Below are 12,814 nucleotides of genomic sequence, written 5' to 3' on the forward strand. Positions count from 1 at the left end.
AAGGCACAAAACCACACACCTATGGCTCCTCTGAGGTTCTTTGGTTGATTCAAGAGTGGAATTATTCAAATAAAATTGTTTGATTTGAAAGAATTTTAAAGAGGATTTTTAAGAGTTGATTTTATTTGATTTGAAGGCATATTGAGGTTTGGAGGGCATTTCAAAATAAGAGATGTATTCAATGGATTTGGATTTTGAGAAATAAAAAGAAGTTTATAAATTTATTGTTTTTGTGAGTATTATAATATATTTATGGTTGCAATTTTGTTAGTTTGTCATTGTGTTTATCTTAAATGTGTTGGATTTTTTTTTATGTTAATCTAATAGTTAGATTGAAAATTATAAGAATTTTTATGGATTATGGTCTTAGATAATTAAAATTTAGGGTTAGTGAGAAATTTTACAATCTTATAACATCTATCAATTCAATTGAAGCAAAAATTAGTGATAACTCTTTAGACCTAAAATTTTACATATTAGCCAATTTTTGAAGAAATTGAATGATTTAGCAAGGAGAAATTGCTATTGGAATATCAATATTTGGATTGGAAAAAGAGAGCAATGATCATCCAAGTGATTTAAGATCCTTTTTTTTCAAATTGGTGAGTTGATTTTCCTAAATTTTTACCGGTTTGTTAATTGCTTATGAACTAAGATATAAGTCAAATTTTAGTTAAGATCAACAGTTTGTTTAACATTTGTTGAGGTTTTTAAACACCTATAGTAATTGAATAAGATTTATTTAAGATTTTCTTAGAGTGGTTTAAGATTTGTTTAGAATTTGGCTAGGATCTAGGATTTGATTAGAATTTGATTTGAATTTGATTAAGATTTGATTAAGATTTGATTAATATTTTATTAGGATTTGGTTAGGATTGATTTTAGATTTTATTAAGATTTTATTAAGATTTGGTTAGGATTTAGGATTTGTTTAGGATTTAGGATTTGTTTAGGATTTCATTAGGATTTAATTAAAATTTATTTAGGATTTAAATTTTAATATTTCTTTAAGATATTTTTGATATTTCTTTAGGATTTTTTATCATATATATATATATATATATATATATATATTTTAAGGTTAATTTGTAATTTTTTAATGTTTAATTTGAAACTTCTTTGAAACTTCTTTTGGAATTGATAAAAAATTGATTAATATTATAATAATTTAATTAGAATTTTTTTAGGATTCTATTAGAGTTATTAAGATCTTATTGTTGTAAATTCCATTTTACCTTCCACAATCAAGTATGTGATGAATTCATAGGTAAACTTTATAAAATACAACAACATACAACATGTGGCTAACTTATTGGCTAAGTTTCTAATATACTAATCAACTACAAACATGTCTAAAGTCAAATACGCATTTATGAAGCTTCTAAAAAGCTTTTCTATTAGATAATATCAATTCTATCTACATTTATCTTCTATCTAATGCTTCTTATGTAGATAAATATGTATATCCATGACACTTTGCTTTGTTATATTTAAGAGCTTCAACTTGTTTTAAAGACAAAAAATTTGTTAAAAAACAAAACATCTTTAATAAAGAAAAATAAGTATGTATATGTAGATGTAATTAATGGTTATTTGTTATCTTTTAGAGATGTTACCTATAATAATATTATTATTATTATTATTATTATTATTTTTTTCATGTAACAACTAATAGACACAATAGCTCCTTCCAATCCAATTATTTTAGATTTATTGTGGCTAAAGAAGTATATCTCTTAAAAGTATATTCTTTGAATAGATTGAATTTCTTGTAACCTAAATTTTTTCTATAGCATAATCTAGAATTTTTTTTATCTAAGTAAAAAATTATGAATCTAATACAACAAAATCCTTATTAATAAGTGCAAGAGCTTTTATGCATGTTGAAAAGAAAGATCATTTTTTGATATTTATGCCACATCCATTTTTTATGGTAAAAGACTTCAAACAACATTCTAAGTCAATATTGGAATTATTAAGATATTTTTGAAAAAATATATATAAATATTATTCTAGACCATTATTCCTATGATTATTCAATTGAGCTTCAAAAAGAAAATCAATTGTTATTTGGACCAATTTACAGCTTCTCACAAAACAAGTTAGTTGTACTTAAAGACTATATTGACAAGAACCTACTAAAGAATTTCATGTACTATTTAAAAATTCTAATAAGAGCTTTGTCTTATTTATAAAGAAAAAAGATGGATTTCTATATATGTGTGTAGATTATTGAGGACTCAACAAGATCACAATCAAGAATACATATTTTCTAACTTTGATTTCAAGACTTCTTAATGAATTGAATTAAACAAGGATTCATACCAAAATAGATCTATACAATGTAGTACGAATTAAAAAAAAAGATAAATGAAAGATTGCATTTTTAATTAGGTATGGGCATTTTGAATATAATGTCATGCTTTTTGGATGCACCAACTGTCATACTAGATGCACCACCTACTTTTTAACATCTTATGAACCTTAAGTATTTCATATCAATACATATTCTAAATTTTCAACAAGCTTGATAGAGTATGTTTTTGTCAAGATTTGCATTCAAAATTACTTATTAACTAGAAAACAATAAGATTTGTTAAATGCCCTTTCTAGTCTTTTTTACCTTATATCAAAAAGAAGACATGCAATTTTTAATCAACAATAAACAATTCTTTTGAAGCCAAAGCAATTTCATCTATAAGTAATGAAATCAATATTGACTATTGATTCAACTTTTCTTAAGCAAGTTTACTTAAGTATTTGTATTTTTGTAAAGTTTACAATAATATTATATAAGTAGTTTTTTTATTTTATTTTATTTATTTTATTTTAATTTTAAAATTTTATTTATCAATATCTAAATTTGAATATTCTATTGAAATTCTATACTCAAATCTTCTATTTAAACAACTATTTTTTCTCTTACTTTTTCTTAGTCTTTCTTTCTATCTTTGATTATTTGTTTGTAATTTTATACAATATGATTTTACTATATCTTTTATATTTTTTATATTATATATAGAACATGAAATGTTAAAAATAAATTTTATGAAGCCATTTTTCTACTATTTTTTAAAAAAAATTACAAAAATTATTAACACATATTTTTAAAATTCTAAAAAAGATTTTACTATAGAAATAAATATTCTACAAAATTATTGTGTATATATGTAAATACATATATATATCATACTTTAAAATTCTATTGGAATAAATTTAAACATTATTTTTGATACTTCAATAAGCTCTCAATTGTAATTATCCCTTAATACTACCGTAATAATTTGTATGCTCTTGAAAGAAAAAAATTACATTAATTAGCATCTTAAAATAAAAAAGGCCATGATTTTATATAAATTTATCTCATATCCTAGTAAATAATGTACAAGTTCATTTGTACAAGTTCATTTGTACAAGAACATTGTTGAACAAAATTTCAAATTCATGTGCAAAATAAATATTTCATATTCTGAATTTGGATTCTATATATATACACACATATATTTAAAGACTTTCCAAACAACAAAAAATATATCTATATATTTATATTCAGGATAACTTACATCGAATGCTGATATACATTTATTATTTATCAATTGTTAAATTTAACCTACTTAGAAAAAAAAAAAAAAAAAAAAAAAAATTGCATAAATTCGCCTTCAGTAGAAAGGATCAAGTATGACAAATATTTTTCTAGCTTCAATAATATAACATGTAGCACCAAGTAGTGTTGATTCATCAAGCTTTGTACAAGTATAACGTACTACAATAAAGTTCCCCTTCCAACTGAACAACCGCCTCTTTAACACGCCAGAGATATTCATTTGTAATGAAATGGTTAATTATATAGAAACTACTCTCTTGGCAAATGACCTACTCAAATTACTCATTCAAGGACATACCTACAGTTTAAAATTAATGTTATAAATCGCAATCATCACTCTTTTGAGGCGTGGCCGCGCTCGCTGTAAGTGGAGCGAAACCTAATAACACTCTTTTAAATCAAAAAATAAAAAGTAAAAAAAGAAAACAACGGCTAATAACATCATCGAGCACGATGAAGTTGGTCAGGTGCCAGGTAAAATTTTGAATACCCAGTTTGTAAGGGCAAAGAAATGGTACAGTCCAACTAGAGAACAACGGATTAGTAAGAACCCCACTATCTGACTATTACCATTGATATAAGTGACCGAATCGACTTGAATCCAGGATGCGATGATAACTAGCAGAGGTCTTTGACACTCCTTTACACTCATGCCAGATTAGCTTTCACATAGTATTGGGTATTTGCTAGCATTTCTGCTTCTTACCCACATATAGCCAGGCTTTAAGATTGTGGGGAGGGTCTGCTAGGAGGTTTGTTGCCTTGCCTACGCCAAATTGATTTTCCTTTCACCTTTGTCGACTGCACAGAAATCTCGCACAAAAACATCACATCATGTATATTACTCGAAAAAAGACAAACTATTGAACTCACATGAGAAACAGAAATGTTAAGATGCTGTCTCCACGTCTACATCTGAAATGACAAGCTAACTTTCCATACTTCTAAAAACCTTTTAGAATTATCTGTGCTAGAAAATCGTAGAACAAAATCTTGCTAGTTGAAGTGGCAACAAACAGTGCAATTTTATGGAAAACGTTACCGATTATGTATTCATGCGAGAATCAGCATACCTCCAAGAAACTCTGTACACCTTAGTCAACTACATCTGGGTAAGAATGCAGGGACGAGTAAACATACCACATTTGGTGCATTTTTAGATCTAAGCTGTCCAGAAACTGTAGATGCCTTGACACTAGAATTAGATTTCATCACAGGCCTCTCCTGTCGCAACGAAGGCTCAACATGAGAAAGCTTCTCTTGCAATGACATAATTTTCTCATCCTTCGATGCTAGTTCTGCTCTTAATTCTTCAGCATATGATGTCATCTGACGGACTGCCTGCTCAATACAGAAGGCTTTCATCACCAAGTAATTTAGAGAAAACTTAGACAGATTATTAGCGTCTAGATAGACGTAGCTCAACACAAACTTCCAAGTCATAAATATAAAAGGCTAAGCATTCCTCCAGGTAAATAGCAAGCGATGAAGAGGTAAAAAAACAAAAACTAGAAGTTTTATATTCTCAAGCTAAAGTAGACCCGTCATATTTGTGTGGGAACCTAGTACTTCCGAGCAGGACTAACAATAATAATTGTACTATTATTGTATATTTATTTTAAGGAAAATACTAATAAAAGTAAGGTCCTGGAAGGTTTTATAACAATAGTAGTAACAATAATAATAATAATACCAGAAAGAATAACGTACCTCGCGGTTCTCAGCAGCATTGGATAGAACCTCAAAGCTACGATCCACTTCATCCCTCATTAATCTTAAAGCATTATCTCGTGCTCTCACCCCGCCACGAAGCATTTCAACCTTAAGTTCAAGCCCCTTTAAATTTTTCTCCATCTGTTGTAATGCCTGGCAAAGGGGACAAGATGCAGCAATCTTAGTTATCATCATCTGTGGACCTTGCTTTAATGCTTCACAAAATCTTGCCACCAATTACTTCAGAAAATAGTAGTTGAGTAATTTTCTTCCCAGTGTTACTGTGTTATAACTGCACGACAAGCTGTCAAGGTTCGAAAGAAAGAGCTCAGAACACAGATCTGGAAGTCAGAAAATCTAGCCACCTGCTCAACTAAAACAGCTCTCCGATTTTCGGCCAACTCTTGCTGAAGATCCTTCACATGACTTCTCTCAATCTCTAAATCTTGCACCAGTTCCAATTCCTTCTGCTTGGTTGCATTTAGGACCTGCGGATTTCGGAAAATACCGTTAAAAAACAAGGTTCCAAAGATGTTGATACTGTGAAAAATTAAATTATGGAAATGTAACCAACCCTTCCTATATTATTAGCTTTACATAGACAAACTCTACCGCTCAACCCCGCAACAGCACTGTTATGATGCATTTTAAAATTAGATAAATGGATGAAACTGAAGATGAATGCAGATCACATTTTGAAACTACCAACTCAAAACTTGTGTGTCCTAAGTATTTCAAACTCTTACACAGACTGCGCTTCAGAAAAATGTAATACCTGCTTGATCTGCGAAGCCAACTTCAAAGCATCTGTACTACAAACCATCTCATCCCTAACTTCTCTTAAAAGCATGTCCCTTGAACGCACTTCCTCCTTTAGTATTGCCACTTGAGCTGTAAAAAATTCCACTTTCTTCTCTGCATTCGTAAGACTCTAAGCAAGAAACATAAGTCAGTCTGTTTAGTCAATCTAAACATCAACATAAGGCTTACAGACAATACACTTGAAGAGGCAAGGGGTATGAGAAAAATATCACCAGAAAAAGCTTTAAAGACAGGATTCCAACTATGAATAAGCACCATACATCAGACAGTATTAGTATCAAGTTTGATCCAGCCAAAATTGACTCTATCAGATCATTCTGTGAAATGTCTATTTGAGGATCGAAAAGATTGCAACTTAGAGCAAGGAATACTAGATTTTAAAAGGTTGACATGCGCGCTGCAACTCGAAATGTAAAAGGAAGATTTTCCATACTTCTCGAGCCTTGGCGGCAGCAACGAGCATGCTAGCATTGTGATGATTTTCAGTACGCAAAGGCTGTGTAATCTTCTCTTTTGTGTCCAACAAGTTCTGAGCACAATAAAGTTGCATTTCAATTACTTTCTAACATGATCAAACGAAGCATAGGTATACATGAAGGCAGTCACAAGTGAATTACTGGCATGCAGTATACTCAACTTCAATGAATCTACCTCAGCGGAGTAGTCTTGAGCTTGTGATCCAATTTCTACTTGTTTTTCAAGTTCTCTTACACGCGCTTCCGCACCCGATAGGGTCTACATACAGACATTTGTAACTCTTCACTAAGGGGAAAAAAATGTATTACGTCTAGCGTACACAATTTAAACGTATAGAATAATGGCTTAACAATCACTGTGAAAAGCGATAGTTAAGTGCTGCATTGGACCCAACCAAGCAAACAGATACATTGGAATTGATTGTTTTATTTCACAACATAAACGCGCAATGTAGACATGATGGTTAATAAAGTCTAAACTCATGGTGGTGGATATTGTGGCATTCCAGATGAAGAAGCAACAAAACTGTTAAGTTAATTGATAATAATGATAAATTAAAAAAAAGAAAAAGAAAAAGAAAAAACTCGGCTTACAGAAAAACTGATCATCACTCAATATGACCTCGACACAAAAATACTCGATAAATATACTCTTCTGGAAATATACCAGTAGCGAGATTGCTAAGAGGTCCAGAGCTCGTTGAGTTGCTCCTTTCTCCTGCCGCAGCAAGCCAGTTGCAACGTCTAGTTGCTCTTGCAAGTAGGTTATCTTGCCCTTCGCTGTTACCATGGCCTGAATTACATGACGTACTATTTACATTCATTCAAAAAGCTTTCATATATTCACAGTAACATACCTCCAGCACATGGTTCATGATCGGGAATAGACAGATAAAAGAAACTTGCTATGTTATCGCTACATAAAATCGTAACGAAACCCACAGTTGTAATGGACGAGTTATCAAAGTGTTTGATTATTACTAGGGTGGCAGAACTTAATATTTGGGAAGCGTCAACTGCTTCCTGCCGCAGCATGTCGAGAAAATAATCCCGAACACGTACCTCCTTTCGAATCTGTTCTAATTCGAGAAACTGCATTCATACAAACGAGTACAACAATCAATGACTTCTCACGCAAATATGGAGTGAATTTGGAGAAACCAGCCTCAAAAGATCTCTCTTTTCTCTGAAAGTCCGTTTAATGATATAACCACGCAAGAGGCATTAGTAACGCAAATACACTGTCCTTTGCATATGACTTTCAGAGCTAAAGCATTACACGGAACAACTTCAAAATTCTGCTAATATTTGGACTTAATTTCTATTAGCTCCTCTATAATCTGGTAATACATATACTGCGCAAATGTTAGTCACTTCTCTATAATCTGTCACTCATAGCCAGCTCGTCAATAAGGGGATCCCTCCGCGGCCCAAACTGCAAACATCAGCCTAATAATTTCATGGCCTTGCATTTAACGCACTTAGAAGGGATAATCAGATTTCCAATCGAGTTAGTAGGTAGATGAAACAGAAATATAATGTAAAGCGTACGTAAGTGCGTGACAGAAAAATCACCCACTCCGGAAAAGACAAAGTCCTCCGACAGAGTAGAAGCCTCCAGCTCCTGCACACGCAAATAGGAAGGATGCTATAATAAGTGATACGCGGATGTTATTTTTTGTGCCTTGTAGTTATTCAAATTCAAGAATTATACTGATCAAAATTAGGAAGCAAAAAATACCTCTGCGTGCTTGATAAGGTCATCTTCAAGCCCATCCAGAGTTTTGTTAACTGATGCAAGTAACTCGCTGGCCTGCTGATATGCTGGTACACCAATGCGGGTTTCTACCTGCCCTTTCCCAACTTCAACATGCGTCTGTCCAGGGTCTGATTCTTCCTCCAAGTTATTCTTCTTTTCCGCTCCATCAGTTACCGATTCACCAGCCATTGCGTTCTCGGCAAGTTTATCGTATAGCCTGCAATATAATCAAATTTTAGCAATGACAAAGATATGTGCGACTAGTACACAAATTACTACTTTCTTCTCAATAATTCCTTGACTCTCTACCAGGCTAAGCCATTTTGGGACAATATAGCTTCCACTGCCCATGCAAAAAGAATTCTAGGTAGTTAGGAAATATATCAATCGGTGTAACAAATTTACTAGCGGCTGAACCTTATTATAATTCTATCAGAGGGCAAGCATCTTCTTCAAATATTCGGCCTTCTTATCTTTCTTGAAAGCATGAATTTAGAACACTTCTAAAAACCCGTGGTCTTTTCTTCATCAAGGAAGGTATATATGATGTAATCGATGGAAGTAGAAAACATTTCAATTTTTCGAACTGGCTCAACTCCAACAAGAAGGTGAAAATCTGGCCGTGACTAACAGTACTATAGTTACTAGATCACAGTTGCAGATAAATGCTGTTCGCAAAAGAATCCTCATGCATAACGAAGAACCTTTGTGACTAACGACCAACTGAGAAACAAAGTAGTTTCTAGACTCTAGTGAAAATGCTGCTGCGCCTTCGTGTTAATAATGTCAAGGTACATGCTCCTTGGTTCTTGATACTTGTCTATCAATAAATTCTCACAAAAAAACGCTGATAAAATGATAAAAATAATAAATTAGACGTACTCATTGGACTCATCAATTTCGCTTGGTAATTTAAGCTGCAACTCTCGACGCGATATGACCAAACCATCGTCCTCTGGGATGTCGGAAAATAGCAAGGCTAGAGTACCAAATTCATTGGTGTTTACGCTCCCATTCAGAACAAGCTCCAACCTCGTATCACCAAACGCTCCCATTCTGCCAATACTCCCTCTTCGTAGGGACCCCTTTCGACCCGACCAGAAGTGCTTCCTCTCTCCCAAAAATCGGCCATAAAAAGAACGGCACTTGCAGACCGGTAAGTCCAGCCCTGTGCTTGCGCATTCCAGTGGTCTCAGTGAGGCCCATCGCACCACAGTAGCCATCACAATGTACAAAGTCAATCACCAGCTCTTTCAACACCTAGTAAACCCGTATCCACCTCTCCTCAACACCAAAATTCATAATTCTCACGATAAATTCACAAATTCCAGACCACAAGAACACGCAGGGCTCTCTCGAAACACCGCTGTCAGAAACACATATCCCGGAATCCCGCAACAACTGCTCCGTCACACCACACATTTATCCATTGACGCTAAACCGCAGCTACAGGCCATCAGAATGCTCTTCTCCTAGACTACACCATGAACTCTCCACTACTACAGACTCTACCTCCAATCTAACAATCATCGCACCGGGAATCCACAAGCTCTTCCACCTGCTCAATACACGGTCACACACAACCAAACCCTAGATCTTACTCATGCATTCCTCCACTCGACACCCGCAGCCACAACTACAACCGGAACTGCCAGTATTGCCAATCCAACCTCGCAGCGAAACTTCACCGAACCACCACGCTTCCTACCATCCGAAAACCTCAACTCACGGGGAAGGCAGTTTCGCATGACAACGACACGATTGCAGCAAGAGCACAAGAACTCCAACGTGACGCTGCCGCCAGGGCCACATCGAGCAGAGTCATGAGCTCTTCTAGCATCCGAGGAGCAAGAACAACTGCGGGGGCCTTAGAGACGCACCCGCATGCAGTTGGCGAGGTGGTGGGGGGGGGAGGGGAGGGAGGGGGAGGGGGTGCGGCATTGCAATCAGGGAGGGAGGAATGGAGGCAGCACCAGCCAAGGGTGCCATGTGCGAGGGGAGGGAGGAAAGGCGGGGAGTGGCGTGGGAATTTGGAGATGTTGTCGTGGAGGTAGAGACGGGGGCGGGGGCGGGGGTGGTGGACTACTATCAATACTACTACTGGGACTTTGTGCTGAGGCTGGCTGCCGCGATGAGGGGCGCCACCACGCAGCAACGCAACCAGACAGCCGCACCACCCGACGAAGCGATCCAGACCTGGAGAGACCGATGCACCGACGGACGGAGGAAGGAAGGGCCGACGGATGGACGGATGGACGGATGGACGGACGACGAACGAATAGATGAACGGAGGAGAGGTACGGACGAGAGCCTGGGGCTCCGTCCACTTAGCTGCAATCTGTAATTCTTCCCCACATTGTGCTTGTTTCCTTGTTTGCTTGTTTGACGCCGCTCTCTGCCCTCCTCCTGTGTGTTTTCCCTGCACCATTGCAGGTCGTTGTAAAGTTGTCAACACCTTCCTTAAGTCGCTACGTTGTAGTTGAAATGACTCTCTTCAGCAGCAATACATACTTGTTTTCATTATTATTAATATTATTATTATGTCTTAATAATATAATTCTGACTAAAACTAGGAAAAGACAACTAAGAAGGGCTGCTTTACATGGAATCCTTGAATTTTGAATTTATTCTTTATGCCCTTCAATAATATCTTCCAAAAAAATGAATCGTATGCCTTCATTTTCCTACTGGAAAGTTATATTTTTTTACTGGCTTCTACATTGGTGCTTCTTATTGGCTCTTGCATTCCTTGTTGAACTTCCACTTGTCCATATTCTATTGTGATGTCCCCTTTCACAACTTTTTGCATTTATTGTTGATGATGTGTAACTATATATAGGAGATTTGTTGTACATTTTTATTTTTTAAAGTGATAATTATGATCCAAAGTTTTGTTTTTTTAAAAGAAAGAATTTGTAGATTAAATAAATAATTAATATCCATGTAATTAAAATCTAGATTATATAAATATATATATATATATATATATATATGTATATACACACACAATATTCTTATATAATAACTTATTGATAAGAATGTAAGTAATAATTTAAACTATCTATATTTTATTATATTTTATTATATATATATATATTTAAATTATTCTATTGAATATAATAATCTTAGATAATTTTTAAAAATATATGTACTTCAAACAAAGAAATAATAAAAAACTTGAAATATAAATTCTTAAATTTTAGTTTTTAAAAAATTATGATATTTTTTACATCTTTGTTTTTATTCTATTTTTTTTTACAAAAATCCAAAAAAAATTTAGTTTTTAAGAATTAAATGATTTTTTTATAATTCTTGACGAATTAAGTTTTTGATAATTAGATAGTCTATTATTAAAGTCTAATATATAATAAATAATTCTATTTATAAATATAAATATTGGATAATTTTTTATTGTAGTAATTAATTTAAGACATCTTATTTTTAGAAGAATTTATAGTATGAAATGCATATATAAAAATAATTACAAGTATGAACACAAATAAATCAAAAAATCAAAAAATGTATCTTCTTCTTCATCTTCTTCTTTTTTATCCTTAAAAGAGATTTGTTTGAATTTCAATTTGCTTTGCTTCTCGTTGCTTGCTATGATTCATCATTGTTGCTTCTCTTTATCATAGCGATGCTTCTCTTCATTATTATATTACTTCTCTTTGTCATGGTATATACAACTTGACAATGCCAAAAATTACTAGGTACCATGATCTTGTTCACCTTGAAGAGCTCCATCATGCTTGACATTATTAATTGAAGGTACAAAAATTGTTGCTCTTTTTGCCATATTTTAAGTATCTAGTTTGGTTTACTAGGTGGATCTCACCACAACTATAAAAACAATTTTTTTATAGTCATATTATCTGTTTTATTTGAAGCAATGGCAATGTGACACCATCAGCTACTACTTTTTTCACATTAATGGATTTAACAACATCGGCATAAATCTTATGCAATTCCTATGTAGTATACAAAACATGCATGAATATCTTGAAAATTTGGTATAACTTTAGTGCATCTACACAAGCATAAATGCAAGGAAGCTGACATTGTTGAAAATTGCCATAAGAATAGTTATAGTCCTTGAAATTAATAATACAAAAAAAGTGACCATCTTAGGTGAAGACCTCAAATAGTGTCATCTATCTTCATGACATGATTAGTTTGTCCTTTCATTATGCACCTTTGCACATTTGAGGTGATTTTAGAAAAAAGACTTGTCAAGATGGCCACATATTTGATATATCCAAAAAAAAAAGAAAAAAGAAAAAGAAAAAAGGCCACTAATTTTTTGAACAATCTAAAATATTACATTAAAATGTTTCATGTAGCATGCATCAAATATCAAGGAATTTTCTATCTTTGACATATTTGAAATAAATATTGTAAAGTACTAAGACTTGATATGAAAAAAGATCTAATTTTGGC

The 12,814-nt window shown here is 33.4% G+C and overlaps 1 protein-coding gene across 6 annotated transcripts; it reads right to left on the reverse strand.

Annotated features, from left to right (window-relative positions):
* Window positions 1–4,053: 4,053 nt before the first annotated feature.
* On the reverse strand, window positions 4,054–10,364 carry LOC112288932 (uncharacterized). Of its 6 annotated transcripts, XM_090254204.1 has the most exons (13): window positions 10,045–10,260; window positions 9,363–9,542; window positions 8,357–8,591; window positions 8,195–8,239; window positions 7,597–7,707; window positions 7,283–7,408; window positions 6,791–6,874; window positions 6,573–6,668; window positions 6,093–6,248; window positions 5,683–5,805; window positions 5,315–5,470; window positions 4,745–4,945; window positions 4,054–4,405 (listed from the first exon to the last, which is right to left on the reverse strand). In XM_090254204.1, exons 3-13 carry the CDS (start codon window positions 8,561–8,563, stop codon window positions 4,328–4,330), a joined length of 1,383 nt encoding a protein of 460 aa, XP_090110330.1. In that variant the 5' UTR covers window positions 8,564–8,591; window positions 9,363–9,542; window positions 10,045–10,260; the 3' UTR covers window positions 4,054–4,327. The 6 variants fall into 6 exon arrangements, with proteins under 6 accessions (XP_090110330.1, XP_024389461.1, XP_090110329.1 ...); XM_024533693.3 differs by having other exon boundaries at window positions 9,363–10,364; XM_090254203.1 differs by having other exon boundaries at window positions 4,745–4,828; window positions 9,257–10,316.
* Window positions 10,365–12,814: the final 2,450 nt, after the last annotated feature.

The sequence above is a fragment of the Physcomitrium patens genome, chromosome 11, assembly GCF_059467195.1.
Source record: "Physcomitrium patens ecotype Gransden chromosome 11, ASM5946719v1, whole genome shotgun sequence".
Classification (NCBI taxonomy): domain Eukaryota; kingdom Viridiplantae; phylum Streptophyta; class Bryopsida; order Funariales; family Funariaceae; genus Physcomitrium; species Physcomitrium patens.